At 37.7% G+C, this 25,752-nt stretch overlaps 1 protein-coding gene across 5 annotated transcripts in view; it reads left to right on the top strand.

The window, feature by feature from the left end:
- Window positions 1–25,752, top strand: part of ATL2 (atlastin GTPase 2) — a 79,217-nt gene that overhangs the window by 43,040 nt on the left and 10,425 nt on the right. For 4 of the 5 annotated variants that reach the window (XM_023216316.3, XM_023216317.2, XM_023216318.2 and 1 more), the window contains 7 exons: window positions 12,031–12,165; window positions 12,406–12,510; window positions 15,713–15,763; window positions 16,388–16,444; window positions 17,459–17,551; window positions 19,532–19,670; window positions 20,796–20,923. In XM_023216316.3, coding sequence (XP_023072084.2) covers window positions 12,031–12,165; window positions 12,406–12,510; window positions 15,713–15,763; window positions 16,388–16,444; window positions 17,459–17,551; window positions 19,532–19,670; window positions 20,796–20,923 — 708 coding nt within the window. Of the gene's footprint in view, window positions 1–12,030; window positions 12,166–12,405; window positions 13,832–15,712; window positions 15,764–16,387; window positions 16,445–17,458; window positions 17,552–19,531; window positions 19,671–20,795; window positions 20,924–25,752 lie in introns of all 5 variants that reach the window. The other variant, XM_023216319.3, reaches the window with a different exon arrangement.

Raw genomic sequence — 25,752 nt, 5'->3', positions numbered from 1 at the left:
ACAGGAAGTTAGCTGGGATTCTACTGGCGATTGATTGAATCTGAAAGATAATTTGGGAAATATTACCGTGTTAACAATATTAAGTCTAACAGTCCATAAATATGGGATGTTTTTAATTTCAAAAATGTTTTTTATAGTTTTTGAGTATAAGTTTTGCACTTCAATTTATTCCTTTTGTTGATGTTACTATGAATGGAATTGCTTTCTTAATTTCATTTTTGAATTGTTCATGCAAGTTTATAGTTCATATACTTGACTTGCATATTGATCTTGTATCCTTGAAACAAATCCTGAATTTGTTTATGAGTTCCAATAATTTTTTTTAGCGAATTCCTTAGAGTTTTCTATATACAAGATCATGTCATCTGTTAATGGTGATTGTTTTACTTCTTTCTTTCTAATCTGGGAAACTTTTTTTTCTGTGTCTTGGCTAATGGTCCCAGCTAGAACCTCCAGTAGTATTGAGTACAAGTGATAAATAGTGAATATCCTTGTCTGTTTTCTAACCTAGTTTCTGGAAAGCATCTAGTTTCTCACTGCTATGTTAGCTGTAGGATTTTTTGCAGTTTTTTTTTTTTTTAATTGAAGTTTCTCTTTATTCCTAGTGTGCTGGGAGTTTTTTTTGTTTTTTTTTAAGTCCTGAATGAGTGTGATTTTGTCAAATAGTTTTCCTGTGTTTATTGATATATGTGTTTTTCTTTTTTTTCTTTTCTTTTTTGAGACAGTCTTGTTCTGTCGCCTAGGCTAGAGTGCAGTGACACGATCTTGGCTCACTGCAGCCTCTGCCTCCCGGGTTTAAGCAATTCTCCTGCCTCAGCCTCCACAGTAGCTGGGATTACAGGCGTGCGCCACCATGCCTGGCTAATTTTTGTATTTTTGGTAGAGATGGGGTGTCGTCATGTTGGCCAGCCTGGTCTCGAACTCCTGACCTCAGATATTCTGGCTGCCTTGGCCTCCCAAAGTGTTGAGATTACAGGCGTGAGCCACTGTGCCCAGCTGATTTTTTTTTTTTTAGACTATCGTTATGATGGATTACATTTATTGACTTTGAGTTGTTGAGCCAGCCTTGCATTCCTGGAATAAATCCCACTTGATCATGGTGTGTAATTCTTTTTATACATTGTAGATTTGATATGCTAATATTTTGTCAGGGATTTTCACATCTATGTTCATGGTATGTACTGGTCTGCAGTTTTCCTTTATTTGTAGTATCTTTGTCTGGTTTTGGTATTAGGGTAATACTTTGAATTAATTAGGAAGTATTCCCTCTGCTTATTTTCTGAAAGAATTTGTAGAGAACTGGTACCATTTCTTCCTTCAATGCTTGGTAGAGTTTTCCAGTGAAGTCAGTTGGGCTTTGTAAATCCTTCTTTTGGAAGGTTATTTATTGGTCTTCTTATTTTATTTGAGATGGAGTCTTGCCTATCACCCAGGCTGGAGTGCAGTGGTGTGATCTCGGCTCACTGTAGCTTCTGCCTCTCGAGTTCCAGCAATTCTCCTGCTTCAGCCTCCTGAGTAGCTGGGATTATAGGCTCCCGCCACCATGCCTGGCTAATTTTTGTATTTTTAGTAGAGATGGGGGTTTCACCATGTTGGCCAGGCTGGTCTTAAACTCCTGACCTCAGGTGATCCACCCCCTCAGCCTCCCAAAGTGCTGGGATTACAGGTGTGAGCCACTGCACCTGGCCTTTTTTTTTTTTAAATAGATGCTCTAGTTCTCCTTGTGTGAGTTTGGTAGTTTGTTTCTTTCCAAGAATTGCTCCATTTCAACTAAGTTACTAAATTTGTGGTCATAGATTTCTTAGTATTCTTTTTTTTTTAATGTTCATGGAATTAGTGATGATGATTCTTCTTTGATTTCTGATATTAGTTTGTCTTCTCTTTTTTTCCCCCCTCTCTCTTCAATCAATTATATTGATCTTTTTGAAGGACCAGTTTTTGGTTTCATTAATTTGATTTTTCTGTTGTGATTTTCTGTTTTCTTGTTTCAGTTTCATTGGTTCTTGCTCTGATTTTATTCATCTTACTTTAGGTTTATACTGGTCTTCTTTTCCAGTTACGTGAGGTGGCAGCTTAGAGTATTGGTTTTAGAACTTTTTTTCTTTCCTCCTCTATGCCTCTAATGCTATAAATTTCTCCTCTAATCACGGTTTTTTCTTTCCTACTGTATGCATCTAATGCTACAAATCTCCTCTAATCATGGAAATTTTAATAGGTTTTATTTTCATTTTCATTTAGTTCAATGTATTTTAAAATTTCTATTGAGATTTCCTTGATTCCTGTGTTATTTTGAGGTGAGTTGTTTTAAACTCCAACTATTTGGGGAGTTTTCCAGCTGTGTTTCTGCTATTGCTTTCTATTAATAGTTCAATTCTGTTGTGGTATGAGAGCATACTTTGTATTATCTATTCCTTTAAATTTTTTTTTTTTTTTTTTGAGACGGAGTCTGGCTCTGTCGCCCGGACTGGAGTGCAGTGGCCGGATCTCAGCTCACTGCAAGCTCCGCCTCCTGGGCTTACTCCATTCTCCTGCCTCAGCCTCCCGAGTAGCTGGGACTACAGGCACCCACCACCTCGCCCAGATAGTTTTTTGTATTTTTTTAGTAGAGACGGGGTTTCACCGTGTTAGCCAGGATGGTCTCGATCTCCTGACCTCGTGATCTGCCCGTCTCAGCCTCCCAAAGTGCTGGGATTACAGGCTTGAGCCACCGTGCCTGGCCACCCTTTACATTTTTAAAGGTGTATTTTAAGGCTCAGGGTATCATCTACCTTGGTGAATGTTCTTTGTGAGTTTGAGAAGAGTATGTATTGTGCTGTTGTTGAATGAAGTGTTCTGTAATGTCAGTTAGATCCATTTGATTGCTGATTCTGTTCAGCTCAACTGTGTTACTGGTTTTCTACTTGCTGGGTATATCTATAAAGAGGTGTGAGGTCTCCCAGTTTAATAGTGGATTTGTCTATTACTCTTTGGAGTTCAATTTTTGCTTCACGTATTTTGGTGTAATTCAACTCTAACCTTTGTTCAGAAGTCGTTTTTCTCTTAGTTTGAAAACTGCTTTGTCTGTAATTAACATAGCTATTCTAGCTTTCTTTTGATTAGTGTTGGCATGGTATGTCTTTCCCATACCTTTACTTTTAACCCATGTCTTTGTAAAGTGGGGTTTTTAAAATGGATAGCATATAGTTGGCTCTATTTTTTGAAAACCCACTGTGACAATTTCTTTTTTTGAGACAGAATCTTACTCTGTCACCCAGGCTGGAATGCAGTGGTGCAGTCTTGGCTCACTGCAACCTCCACCTCCCTGGTTCAAATGATTTTGCCTTAGCCTCCTGAATAGCTGGGATTACAGGCACCTGCCACCATGCCCGGCTAAGTTTTGTATTTTTAGTAGAGACAAGGTTTCCCCGTGTTGACTAGACTGATCTCAACACCTGCCTCGGCCTTCCAAAGTGCTGGGATTAGAGACATGAGCCACTGTGCCCAGCTGACAATATCTTTTACTTGGTATATTTAAGTCATTCAGATGTAAAGTGATTGTTGATATAATTGGATTCATAGCTGCCATGCGTGTAATTGTTTCTGTTGTTTTTTTTTGTGTGTACTTTTTTTTTTCTTTTTTATCTTCCCATTTTTTTCTGCCTTTTCCAATTTTAGTTGAACATTTAACTTGATTGCATTTTCTGTATTCTCTTAATGTATCTGTTAAATGTGTTTTTTTGGTGGCTGCCTGGAGTTTGCAATATACATTTACAACAAAGCTAAGTGCACTTTCAGATATTATACTGCTTCATGGATAGTGCGGTTACCTTAGCATAGTCCCAGTTCCTCCCTCCTGTCTTTTATACATTGCTGTCATTTGTTTCCCTGATCTATATACTATAACCATCTAGAAGATTTTATTTTACCTTTTTATCCTTCTCTGACATTCTTTCTCTCTTTATGTAGATTTGAGTTTCTCACCTATATCATTTTCCTTTTTGCTAATGTATTGGCGACAACCTTCCTCAGTTTTTGGCTAAGAAAGTCTTTACTTCTTTTGTAGGATAACTTTACTGGATACAGAATTTTAGTTTGGAGGCTTTTTTCCCCCCAGCTCTATAAACATTTTATCCTATTTCCTTCCTGCTTACATGATTTTTGTTTTGTTTTGTTTTTTGAGATGGAACCTCACTCTGTCACCCACTCTGGGGTGGAGTGGCGTGATCTTGGCTCACTACAAGCTCTACCTTCCGGGCGCAAGTGATTCTCCTGCCTCAGCCTCCCAAGTAGCTGAGACTACACAGGTGCGGGCCACCACGCCCGGCTAATTTTTGTCTTTTTAGTAGAGTCGGGGGTTTTGTCATATTGACCCAGGGTGGTCTTGAACTCCAGACCTCAAGTGATCTGCCTGCCTCGGCCTCCCAAAGTGCTGGAATTATAGGCATGAGCCACCACACCCAGCTGCTTGCATGATTTGTAATGGGAAGTCCAGTGTAATTCTTATCTTTGTTCCTCTGTAGGTAAAGTGTTTTGTTCCTGACTTCTTTCAAGATTTTTCTCTTTGTGTTACTTTGCAGCTAGGCCCGTGACATACCTAGTAGAGATTTTTTGGTATTTATCCTGCCTGGTATTGGCGACATAAATAACTTTCTGTCTAACTAAGTCTGTTCACGTTGTTGTGCAGCCATTGCCACCATCCATCTCCAGAACTTCATTCCCCAACTGAAGCTCTGTGCCCATTAAACGCTAACTCCCCATTTCGCTCCCCCATCCCTTGGCATCCACCATTCTACTTTCTGTCCCTGTGAATTTGACTAAGCACCTCATATGAGTGGAATCATAGAATATTTGTCCTTTTGTGTGTGGCCTATTTCGTTTAGCATAGTGTCTTCAAGGTCAAAGACACCTTTTAAACACCTATCTTCTTCCTGGATCAATTTCCTATTTTATAATTCTGAAATATATCCAAGTCTGGTTCTGATGTTTACCTTGTCTTTTCAGTCTATTTTTTCTTGCCTTTTGACATGGCTTGTAATTTTTTGCTGAAAGCCAGACATGAAGTATCAGCTAATAAAGACTGAAGATGTAGCATTTTATTATGAGATTATATGTTAATCTAGTTAGGAGATGGGCTATGTTTAATGTGTTTTGTAGCTGCAGATCCTAGAGGTTTCAGTTTCTTCCTGCTCTCCCATTGTCTTTGGGATTTCCCAAGAAATTTTATTGAATTTACTGAACTCTGTATCTTGCAACTTTTTTATTTATAATCCACTGTCATTATATTGGAGCATTGTTGATGAGGTGGTAAAGTGTAGGAGAGCAGAAGCATCATATGTCACCTTATGGTTAAATCTTAGTTTTATTTTTATTCTTTTTGAGACAGAGTCTCCTTATGTTGCCCAGACTGGTCTTGAACTCCTGAGCTTAGTCTCCTGAATAGCTGAGACTACAGACACACCACTGCACCTGGCTCCTTAGTTTTTTAGTGGGCCTGAGTCCTGGTCTATGACTTTTTTTTTTTTTTTTTTTTTTTAAAAAAAACCAGACAGGAAGCCTAGATGGGGCTGGAGTTGGCTGATTGCTCCTCCCTAGGGTCAGATAAAGCTCCGGTAAGGTAGTTTTCTCAGGAGGGCAGGCTTTTGTTGTGGGGACTGCTGTGTGTGTGTGTGTGTGTGTGTGTGTGTGTGTGTGTGTGTAGATTAGATAGATAGACAGACAGACAGATAGTGGTTACTTTCCCAGGGTTACTTCCCCTCCCTTGTCAGTCATGAGGGAAACTTTCTTCCGTTATTACTTTGAGAACTTTGTGGAGTTCTTTGAGATAATATTCAGGAAAGTGTGGGGTTTGCTAAGACTCTAGGGTTTTTAATGCTTAAACTAGTTCACTCTCAGCTTCTGACCATTCAAATTGTCATTTAAGTGTTCCTACCAGTTGCTGCAGCAGTTGCTGGTAAGCTGACCTCAGCTCATGATCCTTTGTGTTAGTTTGCCGGTCATGATTTTTTAGGGGTGGTTTGACTTGTGATCTCAATTCTTTGATCTGAGAAAGGAGAGTTACTGATTTTTCAGTTTGCTAAGGTTTTTACTTGTAAAAATGGGTCTGATGACTTCTAAATTTTTACAAGAGAAAGTTGAAACTGGAGGTCCAATGGAAGACTCTAAAGTCAAATCTCAGTTTAATTACGAGAGGTGTCTGCTCCTTCCATTTTGTTAGCCCTCAAGGGCACCTTTTTTGTTTTAATTGTGGTAAGATATGCATAATGTAAACTTTACCTCTTTAACCATTTGTAAGTGTACAACTTCAGTGGCACTAAGTCTGTTCACATTGTTGTGCAGCCATTGCCACCATCCATCTCCAGAACTTCTTCATTCCCCAACTGAAGCTCTGTGCCCGTTAAACACTAACTCCCCATTTCTCTCCCCCATCCCCTGGCATCCACCATTCTACTTTCTGTCCCTGTGAATTTGACTAAGCACCTCATATGAGTGGAATCATAGAATATTTGTCCTTTTGTGTGTGGCCTATTTCATTTAGCATCGTGTCTTCAAGGTCAAAGACACCTTTTAAACAGAACCTTCTATCAAAATATATTAAATTCCTCTTTAGCATGTACCTGAGTTGTTAGAGTTGTCTTTTTCCTGGGCTCATGACATAATTTCATTGATTTGTCCAGCCCCAGATGGAAGGAGTTGGGTATGGGGTGAGGATGGGGTTGGATAAGATGTTAGACAGTTTTTAACTAGTTTAAAGTCAAGTATTTTATAATTTGTTCCAGGACTTGCAGAGTGTTCTCACATATTCAAATGAAAATAGTAAATACAGTTGGTGGTTAGAATGTGTACAGTATTTATTCTATCCATCAGTTTGGAGGCTGAGTGTTCATAACCTGTCTCCTGAATAGGTACTAGTTTTATACAGATGAAGATTTTCATTTGTGGTGGTGTGGGGAATGCCATGCAACTAGGGAGGGTCTCGCTTATTATTGTAGTGCTACTTGGATCTTAATTTCATCCTTTTTATTCCTTTTGCTCCTAGTTGTGATGATTTATGGCTTCTGTATGAACCTTTATTTTTCCAGCCTATCCATTGTGAAAGGGAGTCAGCTTGCCAGCAGTCAGGAGCAGGTGTGCTCTGATACGTGTAGGCCTGGCAGGAGGACCAACACTTTGTTTGATCACTAGAGCCCAGGAGGTTGAGGACAGTGAGCTATGATCATGCCACTGCTCAGCAGCTTGGGTGATAGAGCAAGACTCTGTCTGTCTGTCTGTCTGTCTCTTTTTCTTTCTAACTAAATAAATAAATGTTTACATAGTTGTTTCACTTTGTTGCTAGGGACTGTACCTTTCCTTTGGCAAAATATGAATTTGTTTCTTACTGTTTAGGTAAGTTTTCTTTATTGCTGATAATTATATTATCAGCAGTAATATAATTATTATTTTTTGGCAAGGGCTCTCTTTATTCACTATTTGATTATACTTAAACTTTAGGCTGGGCATGGTGGCTCTTGCTTGTAATCCCAGCACTTTGAGAGGCTGAGGTGGGAGGATTGCTTGATCTCAAGAGTTCAAGACCAGCCTGGGCAACATAGCAAGTGAGACCCCATCTCAAAAAAAAAAAAAGAACTTCTGGTGATTTTAGATTGCCTTTGGCAGTTGAGATTTATTCTGTAAGTACTCTGTTTGTTTGTTTGTTTTTTGTATTTCTGAGTTTTGAGGCTTTTGTCTCCATAGTAGTAAATAGTATCAGATTAGTGTTTTCAAGTTTTTAGGTTTGCTTTTAGTAAATTATCACAGCAAATAGGGTCTGTTATCAGCAAAGCTGCCTCTAGCTCCCACTAAAATTCTCTTGGAGGGCAGGAATGTTTATTCTTGTTCACTGTTGTATCCCTAGAAAAATGGCTGGCACATGGTAGATGTTCATAAATATTTAATGAATGAATGACTGTATTTTATGAAAACTGTCAGTATTCACTATGTTAGAGAAATTATAGACTTTTACAAGTTTTGAAGAATCTGATTAGTTCTCTGATTTATTTTTTCATCTTTGTTGTTGCTGTTGTTAAATAGAGACGGGGTCTCACTCTGTCATCCAGGCTGGAGTGTGGTGGTGTCATCATAGCTCACTGCAGCTTTGAACTTTTGGGCTCAAGTGATCCTCCTGCCTTGGCCTCCCAAAATGCTGGGATTACAGGTGTAGCCACCACACTTAGCGTCTTTCATCCTTTTGCTGACTAATCAGTTTAGTATTTTTTTTTTTTTAACACTTCTATTCCAAGGTAACTTAGGAAGAGATGATACATAGTAGATTTTTATGAGACACCAATTCTTTTTAAAGTTTCTTTGGAAGAGGTGGCTAGCAAACATACAAGCCTATGATTTCAGTCATCTATACTTTTAAAAATTTATTTTTACTGTCTTTATGTAATTGTTTTGTTTCTAGGAATAATAACAAAGATCATATTTCTTCTGGATTTATTACCCGTGCTCAAAAGGGAGTACATCGAAACTTATAAGTAAACTTTTTTGTTTATGTAAGAAATACTTAGAATACCTACTACAAGCCAGGCGCACTATTCTCTGTGCTGGGAATACTTGTAAGAATGAAACAAACACAACTTTAGTGAAACTTACCTTCTTGTAGAGGAGATAGAAATAAGTAAAATGTAGAGTAAAACCAGAGTTCTCTTAGAGGAGTTATTTGTGTAGGCTGTAACTTTGAGAAATCATAAATTCATTAAGTACCAGATTTTTTTTTTTTTTTTTTTGACATTGTGGGAGAATGAGATTCTCCATGTGAGAACTTACAACAGTGCAAGGCACTTTGATAGGAGCAGTTTGGTGAACAAAGATGATTCTTTACAGCCTTTGCTCTCAAGAGACTCACATAAGAACTGCAAAACTATATAAAGGTAACAACCATGCAGTATCAATAATATGCTTTAACAGTATAGAAAAGTTGAAGTTTCTTGACTGCCGGCTGAGTCTAGGCAGACAATAGGTGGAACAGAGCTATACCTAAGCTAAACAACATATGCGTTTGGGGAATGGTAACTTTTTTTGGTATGGTAAAATCAGGAAGATGTGTGTTGAGATCTGTGGGGAATATCAGGAGCACAGACAAGAAGAGTAAATTAAAGGTGGATTGTTATCAGCCTGGGCAACATGGTGAAACTCTGTCTCTACAAAAAATACAGAAATCAGCCAGGTGTGGTGGTGTGCACCTGCAGTCCCAGCTACTTGGGAGGCTGAGGTGGGAGGATCACTTGAGCCCAGGAGGATGAGGTTCCGTGAGTGCTGATTGGGCCACTGCAGTCCAGCCTGAGTGACAGAGTGAGACCCTGTCTCAAAAAAAGAAAAAGAAAAAAGGATTCTTAATGCAGCAGATCTCCAGATGGTCTTATTGGTAGTGGGGAGCCACAGATGACTTTTCAGCAGGACAGTGGCACGATTACATTTCTTGTGAACATTCAGTGACTATGGAAAAATGGGTTAGAGAATAGAGCAGGAGTTGCATAGGGACTAATATGAAGTATCCAAATATGCAGTCAAGGGGCAGGATCACCAGTGTTGCTTGTCTGGGGAATGTCAAAATAAGCTTCTGAGTCCTGTGAAGGGTGCCTCCTGAAACACAAGTCCATCATATATACTGTGAATGGAATTGTCTCAGGTAGCAGCCTTCTGACCAGCATAGATGAGGTCTTTAAGTTGAAGGTATTGAAAACTGAAGAAAAAGAAATGAATCCAAGAGAAGTTTGTAATTGATAGGATTGGTAGTCTACTGGGGATGGGAGTTTTGTGGAATAATAATAATAATAATAATTAAAGATAGTTTGAAATTTAAGGCTATGTTAGGTGATGGTCTGGATGATGCTTTTTGTTTTGTTTGAGACAGAGTCTCTCTCTCTTGCCCAGGCTAGAGCGCAGTGGTGCAATCTCATCTTACTGCAATCTCCACCTCCCACAACCCATGTGAAACCCGGGTTCAAGCGATTCTCCTCCCTCAGCTTCCCAAGTAGCTGGGATTACAGGCATGTGCTGCCACGCCTGGCTTTTTTTTTTTTTTTTTTTTTTTTAAATGTCTTTTTAGTAGAGATGGGGTTTCAACCATGTTGGCTAGGCTGGTCTTGAACTCCTAGCCTCAAGTGATCCACCCGCCTCAGCCTTTCAAAGTGCTGGGATTACAGGCGTGAGCCACTATGCCTGGCTGACACTGTTTTGTTTTTGTTTTTGCCACTGTGTGTCTGCTTTTAATAAATTGCTTTGTTCCTCATTGGTCCTGTCTTAAACGTCTCTCCACTCTTAATTCAGTCTTTGTAATTTGTTTTAGACTAGATATCCAAGCTTATGAGAAGTATTTCTGAAACAAAGGAATTTTTCCTGTGGGGTACATTCAGTAAAGGCTATGTGGGCTTTAAGTATACTGAAGTATAGGTATCTTGACGTCTGTGAAAGGTACTCGTTTATTATGTCCCAGATTAAATTTTCTAGAAAAATTACCTTATATATTAACTTTCATATTATTTCATAATAACAATTTAGCCCTGTGGTTCTAGTTAAAAACTTTTATTGTGGAAAATTTTAAACATACCCTAAAATAAAGAGAATTGTATGTAATGAACTCCAGCATACCTGTTAACATTTTGCTGGTCTTGTTTTATCTGTTCTCTTTTTTCCTCACCTCCTGGAATATTTTAAAGCAAATGCCAGGCATATCCATTCACTACAGATACTTGAGTATCTAATAGATAAAGACTCTATTTTTTTTTTCTTAACCACAGTATCATTAGCACACCAAACAATCTTCTTGACTCTAATTTAACACCATCTAATGAGATAACCAGTTTGGGTTCATATTTTCCTGTTGGTTTCAAAAAAGGCGTTTTAAATAGTTAGTTTGTTTAAATCAGGTTCCAAACAAGTCTTGGGGTTATTTTTTAAGTTGATTTTTTTTTTGTTTTTGAGACAGTTTCACTCTTTTTGCCAGGGTGGAGTGCAGTGGTGCGATCTCTGCTCACTGCAACCTCTGCCCACGGGTTCAAGTGATTTTCTTGCCTCAGCCTCCTGAGTAGCTGGGATTAATAGGCGTGTGCCACAACACCCGGCTAATTTTTGTATTTCTAGTAGAGATGGGGTTTCACCATGTTGGCCAGGCTGGTCTCAAACTCCTGGCCTCAAAAGTGATTTGCCCACTTCAGCCACTTCAGGTGATCCACCTGCCTCGGCCTCCCAGAGTGCTAGGGTTACAGGTATGAGCCACTGCACCCAGCCTAAAATTGATTATTTTTTAAAGAGTGTAAGCTGTTTCTAAAGAGAGCAATGCTGTTTTGACAGTCTTTCTACCTGAAACTTAGTTTTGCTTATCTGTGTAAGAACATGTTAAAATAATTGGTGTCGAGTTTTTTTTTTTTTTTTTATGATTTTTAACATTATAGGAAATCTTTCTCTCTCTCTCTCTCTTTTTTTTTTTTTTTTGAGGCAGGATCTTACTCTGTCACCCAGGCTGGAGTATAGTGGTGCAATCTCAGCTCACTGTAGCCTCAACCTCCCAGGTTCAGGTGATCCTTCGTACCTCAGCCTCCTGAGTAGCTGGGACTACAGGAGTGTGCCACCATGCCTGGCTAAGTTTTGTACTTTTTGTAAAGATGGGGTTTCGCCACATTGGCCAGGCTGGTCTCAAACTCCTGGCCTCAAGTGATTTGCCCACTTCAGCCTCCCAAAGTGCTGGGATTATGGACATGAGCTGTCATGCCCAGCCAGGAAATTTTTCTAAAAAGGAGGGAAGTAAGTATGACCCCACTTATTTAGAAGCCTAGAGAGTAGTAGTGTGAGCTGATTTGAGAAGATTCAAGTTTGGAGGAGACTACATCTCTACAAGAAAAAGAACCCCACATGAGATTTAAGGACTGCTTTGTAACTACTTGTTTGTTACACAGTGTTTTCTGTCTCTCTGGATTTAGCTTCCCTGTCTGTAAAATAAAGGATGGGTGATTTTTTGGGTTTCTTTTATTTCTTAATTGTGTTTTATTTTACATTTATCCTTAACTTTGACAGGATTCTCAAAGTTGGATTGGTGGAAACGATGAACCATTGACAGGCTTTACATGGCGAGGTGGCTGTGAAAGAGAAACAACAGGCATACAAGTTTGGAATGAAGTATTTGTGATTGACAGACCTAATGGAACGAAAGTAAAATTCTGTTTATACTTTTCTACCCTGTGTTCTTTCTTGGGCTATTTTCTGATATCAGAAATCAAAACAACACAGAACTAGTACTGTTTGATAACTTTAACATATGGATTATTATGTCAAAAGTATGAGATATAAGTACTTTTCTTAATGACTGATTTTCAAATTTATCATTTGATTTTTTTTATAGTCATTTTTGGCCACTGTTTTACTAAGTATTTTAAACTCTCAAATTCCTAGGTTGCCGTGCTGCTTATGGATACCCAGGGTGCCTTTGATAGCCAGTCAACTATCAAAGACTGTGCAACGGTGTTTGCTCTGAGCACTATGACTAGCTCTGTCCAGGTGAGACACAAGAGTAAGTGGTACGATCAGTTCACATAATCATTTGACCCCTCTTTTTTTTTTTTTTTTCTTTTTTGAGACAGAGTTTCACTCTTGTTGCTCAGGCTAGAGTACAGTGGTGTGATCTCAGCTCACTGCAAACCCTGCCTCCCGAGTTCATTCTCCTAACCCGAGTAGTTGGGATTACAGGCTCCCGCCACCATGCCCAGCTAATTTTTTGTATTTTTAGTAGAGACGGGTTTCACCATGTTGGCCAGGCTGGTCTCGAACTCCTGACCTCAGGTGACCCGCCCACCTTGGCCTCCCAAAGTGCTGGGATTACAGGCATGGTCCACTGCACCCGGTGTTTGGCCCCTCTTGAAAATGCCGTTTTAATTTTTTTTGAGATGGATTCTTACTATGTTGCCCAGGTTGGAGTGTAGTGGCTATTCATGGGTGTGATCATGCACACTCTAGCTTTTTCCTCCTGGGCTGCAGTGATCCTCCTGCCTCAGCTCTTAAGTAGCTGGGACTATCAGCATGTGCCACCTTGTGCTGGCAAAATGCCTTTTGATTGAAGGGAAAAAAAGGAATTAAAATTAAAGAGAGCTATTTACATTTCTTGAAAGCTGTTTACATTTCTTATTGGTTATTTACATTTCCATGCATGGTTTTCTGGCTTAGGATGTAAAATTTTGTACTTTGGATAGTTACAAAGGATGCAATAAACCAACAACCAGTCTCTTATTTTTTCATTATGGAATATATACTTTTTTTTTTTAAAAAAAGGAAAAGATACCACATTATCTGTAATTGAAATCAGTTAGATGGCTATCAGACACAGCAATATGGAGAGTATATTTTTGTTTTTTTGTTTTTTTGGCTAAAACAAACAAAAAACCCAAGTAATTAAGCTTTGAAGTCTAGTTTTTTATACTATATCTGTGACAAGTGGTACTCAATTATTTGAACTAAAGGAGATAAAAGCAGAATAATTAATTAATGTTTAATTTAGAAAACCCAAATAATGCTTATGTAATAATAAACAGGATTTTTAGCATCTTCATTTAGGAAGGGATAAAATCCCTTCTCTCTTTCACTTATATTCAAATTGTATTTGGTGTTCTATCAGGTTCTAGTTTCTTCAGGGTAGGCCATTTCTTTTCTGTATAATTTAGATGGATTGGACTGAATTAAAGTACCACATGTCATTTGGTATTTCTTTTCTGAGATCATCTGTGGCTGATACATCTCTGAAAAATGAATTATTGAAGTATGGCGGTTAGGCCCAGCTGGTGATGGTGTATCAAGAAGTATATTTGCAAATATTTTTAAAAAATGGGTATGTGATCCTCCCAAGATAAGAAATTGTTCTTATCAATGGTAGATCATAGGTGATGCTGTCACAGTCTCTTGGATTTTTTTAATGCTTTCCAGTGTCTGGAACATATGACTCGTCTCTCTAAGCTCCCATTTTCCTCCTTCCTCAGTTTGAAGTACCTAGCTATCAGAGTGAAGAGAAGGTTGGCTGTTAACATGAGCTAAAAGAAGTATACTGTTCAGCTTGGCTTCAGTTTATTATAGGGTTGGGATATTTGTCATTACCCACTAAGTGATGCTGGTGGGGACCCTCTAAGTCTCTTTTTTCTCTGATCTTGCAAGATGCCACAACTGTGATTCCCTTGAAGCAAGCAGAAGCCCCTCAGGTTAGCTGGCTCTAGAGGGAGTTCTCTGTCCTATAACTTAACCCTTTGTCTTTTTTTCTTTGTTTATTCAACTTTTTGATAGTAAGAGACCTGGTTTTAGACAGCCACTTAAAGCTGTACAGCCACTTTGTTGTCTGTAAAATGAGTTTACTCATCTTGCCTGTCTTGCATGTGGTTGTTGTGTGCAGTCAGAAATGAGAGCTAAATGAGATAATGCATATGAAAGTGCTTTGTAAAGTATAAATAACCAAGAAGATTAAGATTATGATTATTTTATTCCTTGCCTTTGAGGGGGTAAGATAGCTGGCTTTCCTTGTGTAAGATATCTGGCTGATAGATAAATGTTAATTTGATCTTCTTGTGATTTATTCCTTCAACAAATACATACTGAGCACCTGTTACATACAAGACAGTATGCTAAGTACTAGTGATCTAAGTTAAATAAATCCCTTTTTCTGTTTCCTGGCTCTGACAATGAAATGATCCAGACCTGTTTTCTAAAAGCAAAGGCCCACATAGGTTAATCATGGTGTCAGAGTTTATGTTAAAAATGTTAAAATCTAAATCATCACCTCAGTCATCAATTACTTTTAAATCCTTGTTTGGAATTAGTAGCTAAGAATATTATTTTAGGTTTGCTGGCCTAAATTGACTATATTCTTGACCTCCAAGTGGTTTGGCCAGAGTATCACTTATTTGCTCTTAGAACAGATTGTTCCATCTTTGGAGTCACCCTGGTTCCTTAAGATGTAAGTTATTTTAGCAGAAGTGATATCTGTTGATGGCCACTTTTCTCCTGTGGCAGTGTAGATTACTTTATAAAGATCTGTCTTAGAATTAATGGATGAAAATCCGCCTTTCCTGAGGATGTTTAGACCCTCCTTTATCAGCTCTAGTTGCCTCCAAAAAATTCTGGAAAGGGCAAGAGTGCCACCTGCTGTTATTTTTATTAGCTTCCACAGGCCAGTAAAATTGTCATGTTGAGTGGAAGTAAAAACTGGTGAGTAAGCAAACTGAGGAGTGTGAGTAAAAAGAGAACCACACTGGAGTCAGTGGTAGTGGAGGTACCCACTGAGTCACTGTATACTCTGATTGTACCAGGGAGGAATTTATCTTTGTAAACTATTGCCCCTTGTATTCACTAATTTAAAAAAATGATGGTGGAAATAACCTACACTCTTTAAAAGATGATCATATCATAACATTAAAGAGCTTTGAGAAGGAGTAAAAGAAACCTACTAAATAGCACACTTGTTTTTCTACCACTTTTAGGCCATGAATATGCATATATTCATGTTTTTTACATATTTTACCGCCACTGCTTCTTCCTTAATATTCTATCTTGACTATTGTTAGGAAAAAAGAGAAAATCCTTTTCACATGTCACTCATCAAGATAGTAGTTAAGTGATTCCTTTGTGCTGAGGTACAAAATAACCTTTTTTCCACAAGTAAAGTTATATACAAGCTGGGTATTCAAAACACTAATAAAAAACAAAATAAATTTTGTTTTAACAGGTGTATAATCTGTCTCAGAATATTCAAGAAGATGATCTTCAACATTTGCAAGTACGTATTTCATTTTTTAATTTTAATTTTTTGAGTTGGAGTTTTGCTCTTGTTGCCCAGACTAGATAGAGTACAATGGCACAATCTCGGCTCACTGCAACCTCCCCCTCCCAAGTTCAAGGGATTCTCCTGCCACAGTCTCCCAGGTAGCTGGGATTACAGGCATGCGCCACCGCACCTGGCTGATTTTGTATATTTAGTGGAGATGAAGTTTCACTGTGTTGGTCAGGCTGGTGTTGAACTTCTAACCTCAGGTGATCCGCCCACCTCGGCCTCCCAAAGTGCTGGGATTACCAGGCCTGAGCCACTGCGCCCAGCTGCAAGCACATGTTTCTTAAAGAAAATGTGCCAAGTATTGAAAATTTAATTCTCACTTTATTGTGAATTTACACTTGGAAGCCTATAATACTGGTAACACGATTGAATGTTATATGGGTTTAAACTGATGTATGACTTCTTAACTGGAAGAAATTTTGTATGTACCTAGTGTGTTAGAAAATTAAATGTTTGGTTTTCAAATGATTTTAAAGGTTCTGGTACCTGGAGCTTTGATGTAGAACAGGTTAACACATGTCTTCTTTGAATCTCTTTAGAGGCATTATTTTAACTAACTCAATTTAATAGTTATTTACAGAGTATGGAAGACTTGCGATGGAAGAAATCTACCAGAAACCATTTCAGGTAAAAAAGTTATTTTAACATTTTAAAGATTTGCCTATGAGAAGTTGTGAAGCCACCTCAGTTTGTAATTTTGGAGACACCAGGATATTACAACAGACTCATCGCTAGCCACAGACTCATCGCTAGCCACAGATTCAGTGCAGTTGAAACTAACCTTTGGTAATGTCATCATCAGCATACTTACCAGTAATAGGCTAACAGGATAAATAGAATAAATGAATCTATGCTAATTCTTAATGCTGTCACTTAGATTAAGGGGAGTAATGTTTCTCTTAATAGATGTTGTTCTAAACTTAATAGGAAATATAAGACAGTCGTGCCAATTTTTATTAAGTAATTGAGCAGATTATGGGTGAAATATACCCTATTTGGCCTATATCAGTTTTTTCTGAACTTGGATAATTTTGCCACCCAGGGGACATTTGCTAATGTCTGGAGACATTTTTGGTTGTCACAGTTTTGTGGGGGAGCTTAGCACCACTTGGTATCTAGCACATAGAGGCCAGAAATATGGTTCAACGTTTTACAGTACACAGTACAGCCACACACAACTAAGAATTAACTGACCCAAAATGTTAGCAGTGCTGAGGTTGAGAAATCTCACCCTCTATGAGTAAAAACATCCTGTGAAAATGTCCTTATTGACACCAGATCTATAATCAGTCTAGATAGCCGTCAAGAATTAGTTGGTCTTGTAGTTATACAACCATGATATAAAATTATGATCTGCATGTCCTGATATACCTGTTTTTCATTTTTAAAAATCCTGTATTATTGCTTGTGGTGACTCTTTATATTTAGTGAAGTTCTTCAGTGCTGGTGATTGCTTGGTATAGGGCCTGTTGTTTAAGTGGGTCCTTGATATAACCATGACCGGAAGTGACCATTTGGTTACTATAACTTTTGATAAACATTGTTTAGGAGAGTAAGGGAGGCTTCAGTTGTTAGAGTTGTGATTTATTTTTGTAAATTTTCTTTATTGTAAAATAAACAATTTTTATTTTGTGTGTATAGACATTAATGTTTTTGATTCGAGATTGGAGCTATCCTTATGAACATTCATATGGTTTGGAAGGTGGAAAGCAGTTTCTTGAAAAGAGATTACAGGTAAGACCTAATTCTTAAAGAGGAGAGCATAAGCACCAAGCTAGGCAAAGGGGTGGGCTGGCCGGACTGCTGGTCACATTACCAGTATATTTACATGTCGTTGGAATAAAGTATTCCAGGTTAGCCCAAGTGACTCTGTTTGTAATTGATGAAAAGTAAAGTGGTTGCATTCCTACCAAAGAAGACAGTGCCTTGAATCAAAATTAAGGATCATGATCCTTTATTCCTAAAGGTAGCCCCCCATGGAAGTACTTGTGTATTAGTCTGTTCTCACACTGCATAAAGAACTACTTGAGACTGGGCAATTTATGAAGAAAAGAGGTTTAATTGACTCACAGTTCCACAGGCTTAACAGGAAGCATGACTGGGAGGCCTCAGGAAACTTACAATCATGGCGGAAGGTGAAGGGGAAAGCAAGCACCATTTTTTTTTTAATTTTTAAAATGAGGTTAAAACCAATTCAACATAATTAGATTATTCGAAAGGCATTTCCAGACCCTACTTTTGGAAATAATTTGAGTCATCGCATTTTCTCTCTCTGGTTCATTTAGAAGAAATTAACACAAAGCACAATAGACATACTAACTAAACTCAGAATTATGTAACTGAAAAACAAGAAAGTTGTTTTGAATAAACCTTACTGAAATGTGATACATATATTCAGAAAATTGCTCAAATCATAAGAGTGTCGCTTGATGAATTTGTAAAAAAGGAACATAGCTATTTAGCCAGCACCTAGAAGCACCCACCTCCATATACCAACCCCCACCCAAAACCCTCTACCACTATCCTGACTTCTCACAGGCTTTGTTTTTGTACTTTATATGGATGGAATCACATAAAGAATGTATTTGTTTGAATCTAGCTTTTTTTTTTTACCCAATATTATGTTTCTGAGGTTAATCCATGTTGCATATAGTTTAATTCATTTATTCTCATTGCTGTATAGTATCCATTGAATGAATAGACAACAGTTTTTCCATTCTGCTGTTATTGGAGATTTAGGTAGTTTCCAGGTTTTAATTATAAATAGCGCATATTTTGTTAAAATTATTTTCCAGAAAAGTATTTAGGAGACTGTGTGAGTTATATTTGGATAAATGAGTAATTATCTAAAATGTTTCTAAGTTTAAGATTTTCTTCCCCCCAATACATGCCAGTTTCCCTTCTCAAAATTCTGATAACTAGCCTAAATCATAAATAATCACGTAGAGAGGGACCTGAAATCCTAACACATTTCTAAGGTCTTTGTACTGCACTGTAATTTTTTTATCTTAGCTTTTACTTTGCAGGGGCTAAACTTTTTATTTGTAGGCAAATTTATACTTTTTTTTGTTTTGTTGCTGTTATAAGTACTTTAAAGGTAAATTCTTAATTTATTTACTGGTGTATAAGTCACAACCGTAATTCGTTATTTGGCTATTAGATACTGTGATTAACTACCTTATTTGTAGTTTTTGCTGTTCCAGGCAGCTTACTTGGGAAAAACATCTTTTCTGGTTTAAGAAAATGTGGGGTTGGCTGGGTGCGGTGGCTCATGCCTGTAATCCCAGCACTTTGGGAGGCTGAGGTGTGTGGATCACCTGAGGTCGGAAGTTCGAAATCAGCCTGACAACCCTGTCTCTACTGAAAATACAAAATGAGCCGGGCGTGGTGGTGCATGCCTGTAATCCCAGCTACTCAAGAGGCTGAGGCAGGAGAATCGCTTGAACCTGGGAGGCGGAGGTTGCAGTGAGCCGAGATCGCACCATTGCACTCCAACCTGGGCAACAAGAGCGAAACTCTGTCTTTAAAAAAAAAAAAAAAGTGGGGTCTTAACAAAGTGGTCAGAAATGGGCCTTCGTAATTTTTTGTATTGTCAAAAAAGACTCCTTAGGAGTAGCATCTGAGTTAAGTGTGCATGTGAGTCTGTGTGTGTTTTCTTTAAAAAATTTTTTCTTTCTGCTGTTTACAACTTCACCTGTCTCTCTCTCCCCTCAGGTAAAACAAAATCAACATGAAGAGCTTCAGAATGTAAGGAAGCACATACACAATTGTTTCTCAAATCTTGGTTGCTTCCTTTTGCCACATCCTGGTCTTAAAGTTGCAACTAATCCTAGTTTTGATGGGAGATTGAAAGGTGGGAATTCCCATTCTTTTTAAAATCTGAACTTATTTATTAGAGGTGGAAAGTTTTTTAAGAAAATACATGGCGCCTTAAATGTCCTGTTTTATACTGGAGAATGTTTGGATGCATTGTTCATGTTGTGATTGTAATGCTCTGTGTTGTTTCTCTAGCATTCTATTGATTTGTTTGCAGCTGTCTAGCATATTGATTAACCTATTTTATAATGTCTGTAGCTCAGCACTGATGTCCTGAAAATTCTGAAGGCTGAGAGCATTTCCTTTCAATTGATTGCAGTCTGTTAAAAGGCTTTATCATTTTATTATATTGATGAAATCAGACATAAGTCTCTGTTTCGGGAGTGATAGTATAGTTGATGTATGTTGTAGGATTATTTTGAGTGTGATGGCAAAACGCTTGGGGATTGACAAAACTTTTACAGCATGGCTGGTAAAACAAAATCTAGTAGTAAAACTTAATACAATTTTATGAATTGTTTGCCTCTTGAAAAAGGACATTTTCGTTAATACTAAATGTGAAATTTGTCTTGGTAGTCCACAAATTTATTTATGGTTTATTTATTATTTGAACTGGCAGTGTTACTGGGGGTTTGGGGAAAATAGCCTAGTAGAGTAGGGGGGGATTATATTTTTTCCTATGAGATATGGCATGTTGGATGAGCTTTATTCTTTTTTTTTTTTTTTTTGAGATGGAGTCTTGCTCTGTCACCCAGGCTGGAGTGCAGTGGCTGGATCTCAACTCACTGCAAGCTCTGCCTGCCGGGTTTACGCCATTCTCCTGCCTCAGCCTCCCGAGTAGCTGGGACTACAGGCGCCCGCCACCTCGCCCGGCTAGTTTTTTGTATTTTTTTAGTAGAGACGGGGTTTCACTGTGTTAGCCAGGATTGTCTCGATCTCCTGACCTCGTGATCCGCCCATCTCGGCCTCCCAAAGTGCTGGGATTACAGGCTTGAGCCACCGTGCCCGGCCTTTTCTTTTTAAAAAAAAAAAAAAAAAAAAATGAATACACTTCAGTAATAGCTATGTATTCTTATTTCGTAAAACAGAATTTTATGAAATCGTACCAATAGGGACCTAATTTTTTTTGGACTAATATGCTGCTCAATTTTGTGTTTTCTAGATATTGATGAAGACTTTAAACGAGAGCTTCGAAATCTGGTTCCATTGCTGCTTGCCCCTGAAAATTTGGTAGAAAAAGAGATAAGTGGATCTAAAGTCACTTGTAGAGATCTTGTAGAATATTTTAAGGTAGGTGAGCTCTTAAACGGCTTTGTCTAAGATAGAAATGTAGTTGACTTAAAACTCATCTGTATATGTAAGAAATTCCTTGTCTTTATTTTAAAACAAAAAAGAGTAAGATTTATAATTTATCTTTCTGACTTGAATTAGATGTACCTGTGTTTAAGGATATTTAAAAGATTATAGCAGATTTCTGTCTCCTAGACAGTGATTTAATTTATTTACAAAATAATCTTTTTCTCCATCTCAGATATGGAGAGAACAAGCCATTCATCATACTATAATACTACTCTGTCATTAGTGAATGATAATAGGAATGGAGAACATAATTTTACATCCTTACTTCTCACAAAAACACTCCCTCAGAGTTCTGAGGACTTGATAAGAAGAGCTGAAGGTATTCATATTGGTTCAAGGAAAGTATTCATAGGTTTTTTTTTTCCCCCTATTCTTTTCTAGTCTTTATAGCTTGCCTGCCAGAACAGGACTGTTGTGGAAGGTTGTATTATTTGTAGTAGTTTTAACTAAGAGTGTATTTTGTTCACTTATTGGATACTTGATAGTTACTCTCATATTATCTTTGTTTAGTTATGAATGAATTTTTTTAAATTCATTTTTACTTTTTAAAATTTTTGTGGGTATGTATTATATATACTTATGGGGTACATGAGATATTTTTGATACAGGCATACAGTGCATCATAAGCATATTAGAGTAAATAGGGTGTCCATCACCTCGAGCATGTATCCCTTCCTTATGTTACAATCTAATTATACTCTTTTAGTTATTTTTAAATGTACAGTAATTATTGACTGTAACTACCCTGTTATGCTATCAAGTACTAGATCTTATTCTAACTATATTTTTGTACCCATTGACCGTCTCTGTTCCCCCTCCAACCTCTAGTCTAGACTAGAGTCTAGGAAAATATAATTAGAGTAAGATCTAGTATTTGATAGCATAGCAGAGTACTAGAACGATGGTTTCCTAGACTCTAGTAACCATCATTCTAGTACTCTATCTCATGAGTTCAATTGTTTACAGTTTTAGCTTCCACAAATAAGTGAGAACATGTGATGTTGGTGTTTTCTGTGCCTGGCTTATTTCACTTAACATAATGTCCTCCAGTTCCATCATGTTGTTGCAAATGACAGGATCTCATTCTTTTATATGGCTGAATAGTACTTAATTGTGTATATGTACCACATTTCTTTATCCATTCGTATACTGATAGACACTTAGGTTGCTTCCAAATTGTAGCTGTAGTGACTAGTGCTGCAGTAAACATGAAAGTGCAGATATATCTTCTATATACTGATTTTTTTTTCTTTTGGGTATATACCTAGCAGTGGGATTGCTGGATCATACGGTCGTTTTATTTTTAGTCTTTTGAGGAACCGCAAACTGTTCTCCATAGTGGTTGTGCTAATTTACCTTTCTGCCAACAGTGTGCGAGGATTCCCTTTTCTCTACATCCTTGCCAACATTTGTTATTGCCTGTCTTTTGGATAAAAACCATTTTAAATGGAGGAAGATGATATCTTTCTGTAGTTTGATTTGCATTTCTCTGATGATCAGTGATGTTTTCATATCCTGTGTCCCATTTGTATGTCTTTTGAGAAATGTCTGTTCAGATCTTTTGCCCATGTTTTGATCAGATCGTTCGATTTTTTTTTCTTTTCCCTATAGCGTTGTTTGAACTTATATATTCTGGTTACTAATCCCTTATCAGATGAGTAGTTTGCAAATATTTTCTCCCATTCTGTGGGTTGCGTCTTCACTTTTTTGATGTGCGAAAGCTTTTTTACTTGATATGATCCTATGTGTTTATTTTTGCTTTGGTTGCCTGTGCTTGTAGGGTATTACTGAAGAAATCTTTTCCCAGACCGGTGTCCTGGAGGGTTTCCCCAATGTTCTCTTCTTCTTTTTTTCTTTTTCTTTTTTGAAATGGAACCTTGCTCTGTCGCCCAGGCTGGAGTGCAGTGGCATGATCTCGGCTTGCTGTAACCTCCGCTTGCCGGGTTCAAGCAATTCGCCTGGCCTCAGTCTCCTGAGTGGCTGGGATTACAGGCACCTGCCACCATGCCAGCTAATTTTTGTATTTTTAGTAGAGACAGGGTTTCACCGTGTTGGCCAGGCTGGTCTCGAACTCCTGAGCTCAAGTGATCTGCCTGCCTCCGCCTCCCAAAGTGCTGGGATTACAGGTGTGAGCCATCATGCCTGGCCACTGATGTGCTCTTTTAGTAATTTCGTAGTTTGGGGTCTTAGATTTAAGTCTTTAATCCATTTGGATTTGATTTTCATATGTGGCTAGAGATGGGGTCTAGTTTCGTTACTCTGCATATGGATATTCAGTTTTCCCAGCACCATTTATTGAAGCCACTGTCATTTTCTCAAAGTTTGTACTGAAGTACAACTTTCAGTACTGTGTAGAATAGCAGTGGTGAAAGTGGGTTTCCTTGTTTTGTTTCAGATCTTAAAGGAAAGGTTTTCAATTTTTCCCAGTTTAGTATGATACTAGCTGTGGGTCTGTTTTATATAGCTTTTATTATATTGAGATCTGTTCCTTCTGTACCTTTTGAGGATTTTTACTATGAAGGGATATTGAAATTTTATCAAATGCTTTTTCAGCATCAATTGAAATGGTCATATGGTTTTTGTCCTTCATTCTGGTGATATGATGTCTCACACTCATTGACTGATTGATTGATTGATTTGTGTATGTTGAACTATCCTTGCATCCCTGTCTGACCCTTGGTGATAATGAATGATTGTTTTAATGTGTTGTTGAATTCAGTTTACTAGTATTTTATTTAGAATTTTTGCAACAATGTTCATTAGGTATATTGGTCTGTAATTTTTTGATGAGTCTTTTTCTGGTTTTGGTATCAGGGTAATACTGGCCTTGTAGTATTGGTTTAGAAGTATTCCCTCCTCCTCTGGTTTTCGGAATAGTTTGAGTAGGATTGGTAGTAGTTCTTTAAATGTTTGATAAAATTCAGCAATGAAGCCATTAGCTTTCAGGCTTTTCTTCGTTGGGAGACTTTTTATTATGGCTTTGATCTGGTTAGTTGTTACTGGTCTGACAGGTTTTAGATTTCTTCATGGATCAATCTTGGTAGGTTGTATATGTCTAGGAATTGATCCATTTCTTCTAGGCTTTCCCATGTATTGGCATATAGTTGTTCATGGTGGCCTCTAATGATCCTTTGGATTTCTGTGGTATCAGTTTTAATGTCTCCTTTTTCATCTCTGATTTTATTTATTTGGGTCGTTTCTCTTTTTTTCTTAGTGTGGCTAAAGGTTTGTTGACTTTATCTTTTTAAAGAATCAACTTTTTGCTTCATTGATCTTTTGTATTATTTTTATTTCAATTTCATTAATTTTCCTCTAATTTTGGGTTTGGTTTGCTCTGCCTTTTCTGGTTAAGATGTTTGGTTAGGTTGTTTATTTGAAGTTTTTCCTCTGTTTCGATGTAGGCATTTATTACTGTATACTTTCTTAGTACTGCTTAACACTGTATCCCATACATTTGGTATGTTGTGCTTCCATTTTCATTTGTTTCAAGAATGTGTTCATTTCTTTCTTAATTTCTTCATTGACCTAGTGGTCATTCGAGAGGCTGTTGTATTAATATAATTTCCATGTGTTTGTATAGTTTCCAAAATTCCTCATTATTGGTTTTATTCCATTGTGGTCAGAGAAAATACTTGATATAATTTCAGTTTTTATTTATTTATTTTTTTATTTTTTTGAGACCAAGTCTCGCTCTTTTGCCCAGGCTGGAGTGCAGTGGAGCAATCTCAGCTCACCGCAGCCTCTGCCTGCCAGGTTCAAGTGATTCTCCTGCCTCAGTCTCCTGAGTAGCTGGGACTACAGTAACACACCACCATGCCCAGCTAATTTTCGTATTTTTAGTAGAGATGGGGTTTCACCATGTTGGCCAGGCTGGTCTCGAACTCCTGACCTCAAGTGGTCCACTTGCCTTGGCCTCCCAAAGTGCTGGGATTACAGGCATGAGCCACCGCGCCCAGCCCTCTTTCTTTAGTTTCTAATAATACTTGCTTTATATATCTGGGTGCTCCAGTATTGGGTGCATATATATTTACAATTGTTATATCCTCTTCTTGAATTGATCCCTTTATCATTATATAATGAACTTCTTTGTCTGATATAAGTGTAGCTTCTTCTGCTCTTGTTTTGGTTTCCATTTGCATGGAATATCTTTTTCCATACTTTTATTTTCAGTCTCTGCGTGTCTTTATAGATGAAGTGTGTATCACCAGTTTTTAAAACCCATTCAGCCACTCTGTGCCTTTTAATTGGAGAGTTTAGCCAATTTACACTCAAAGTTACCGATAAGAAGTTAACCTCTGCCATGTTGTTATTGTTTTCTGGTGGTTTTGTGGTCTTCCTACCTTCCTGTCTTCCTTTTAGTGAAGGTGATTTTCTCTGGTGGTATGTTTTAATTTCTTTTTATTTTTTGTGTATCTGTTTATGTCTTTTGAGGTTACCGTGAGGTTTGCAATTATAATATATTTATTTTAAACTGATAACACTGATTGCCTAAGCAAACTAACAAGGAAGGAGAAAACTAATAAAAATTCTACACTGTAAACTTTATCCCCCCACTTTTGAAACTTTTCGTTGTTTCTATTGATAGTATACTGTCTATGTCTGGAAAAGTTGTGATTGTTAATATTTTTTATAGGTTTGTCTTTTAGTTTTTCTACTCAGGATATGATTAGTTTACACACCACAATTAGTGTTATAATACTCTGTTTTTCTGTGTATTTACTATTACCAGTGAGTTTTGTACCTTTAGGTCATTTCTTACT

The sequence above is a fragment of the Piliocolobus tephrosceles genome, chromosome 15 (assembly GCF_002776525.5).
Source record: "Piliocolobus tephrosceles isolate RC106 chromosome 15, ASM277652v3, whole genome shotgun sequence".
NCBI lineage: Eukaryota > Metazoa > Chordata > Mammalia > Primates > Cercopithecidae > Piliocolobus > Piliocolobus tephrosceles.
Note: the sequence above shows the minus strand (reverse complement) of the source record. Positions and strands in the feature narration are given on the sequence as shown.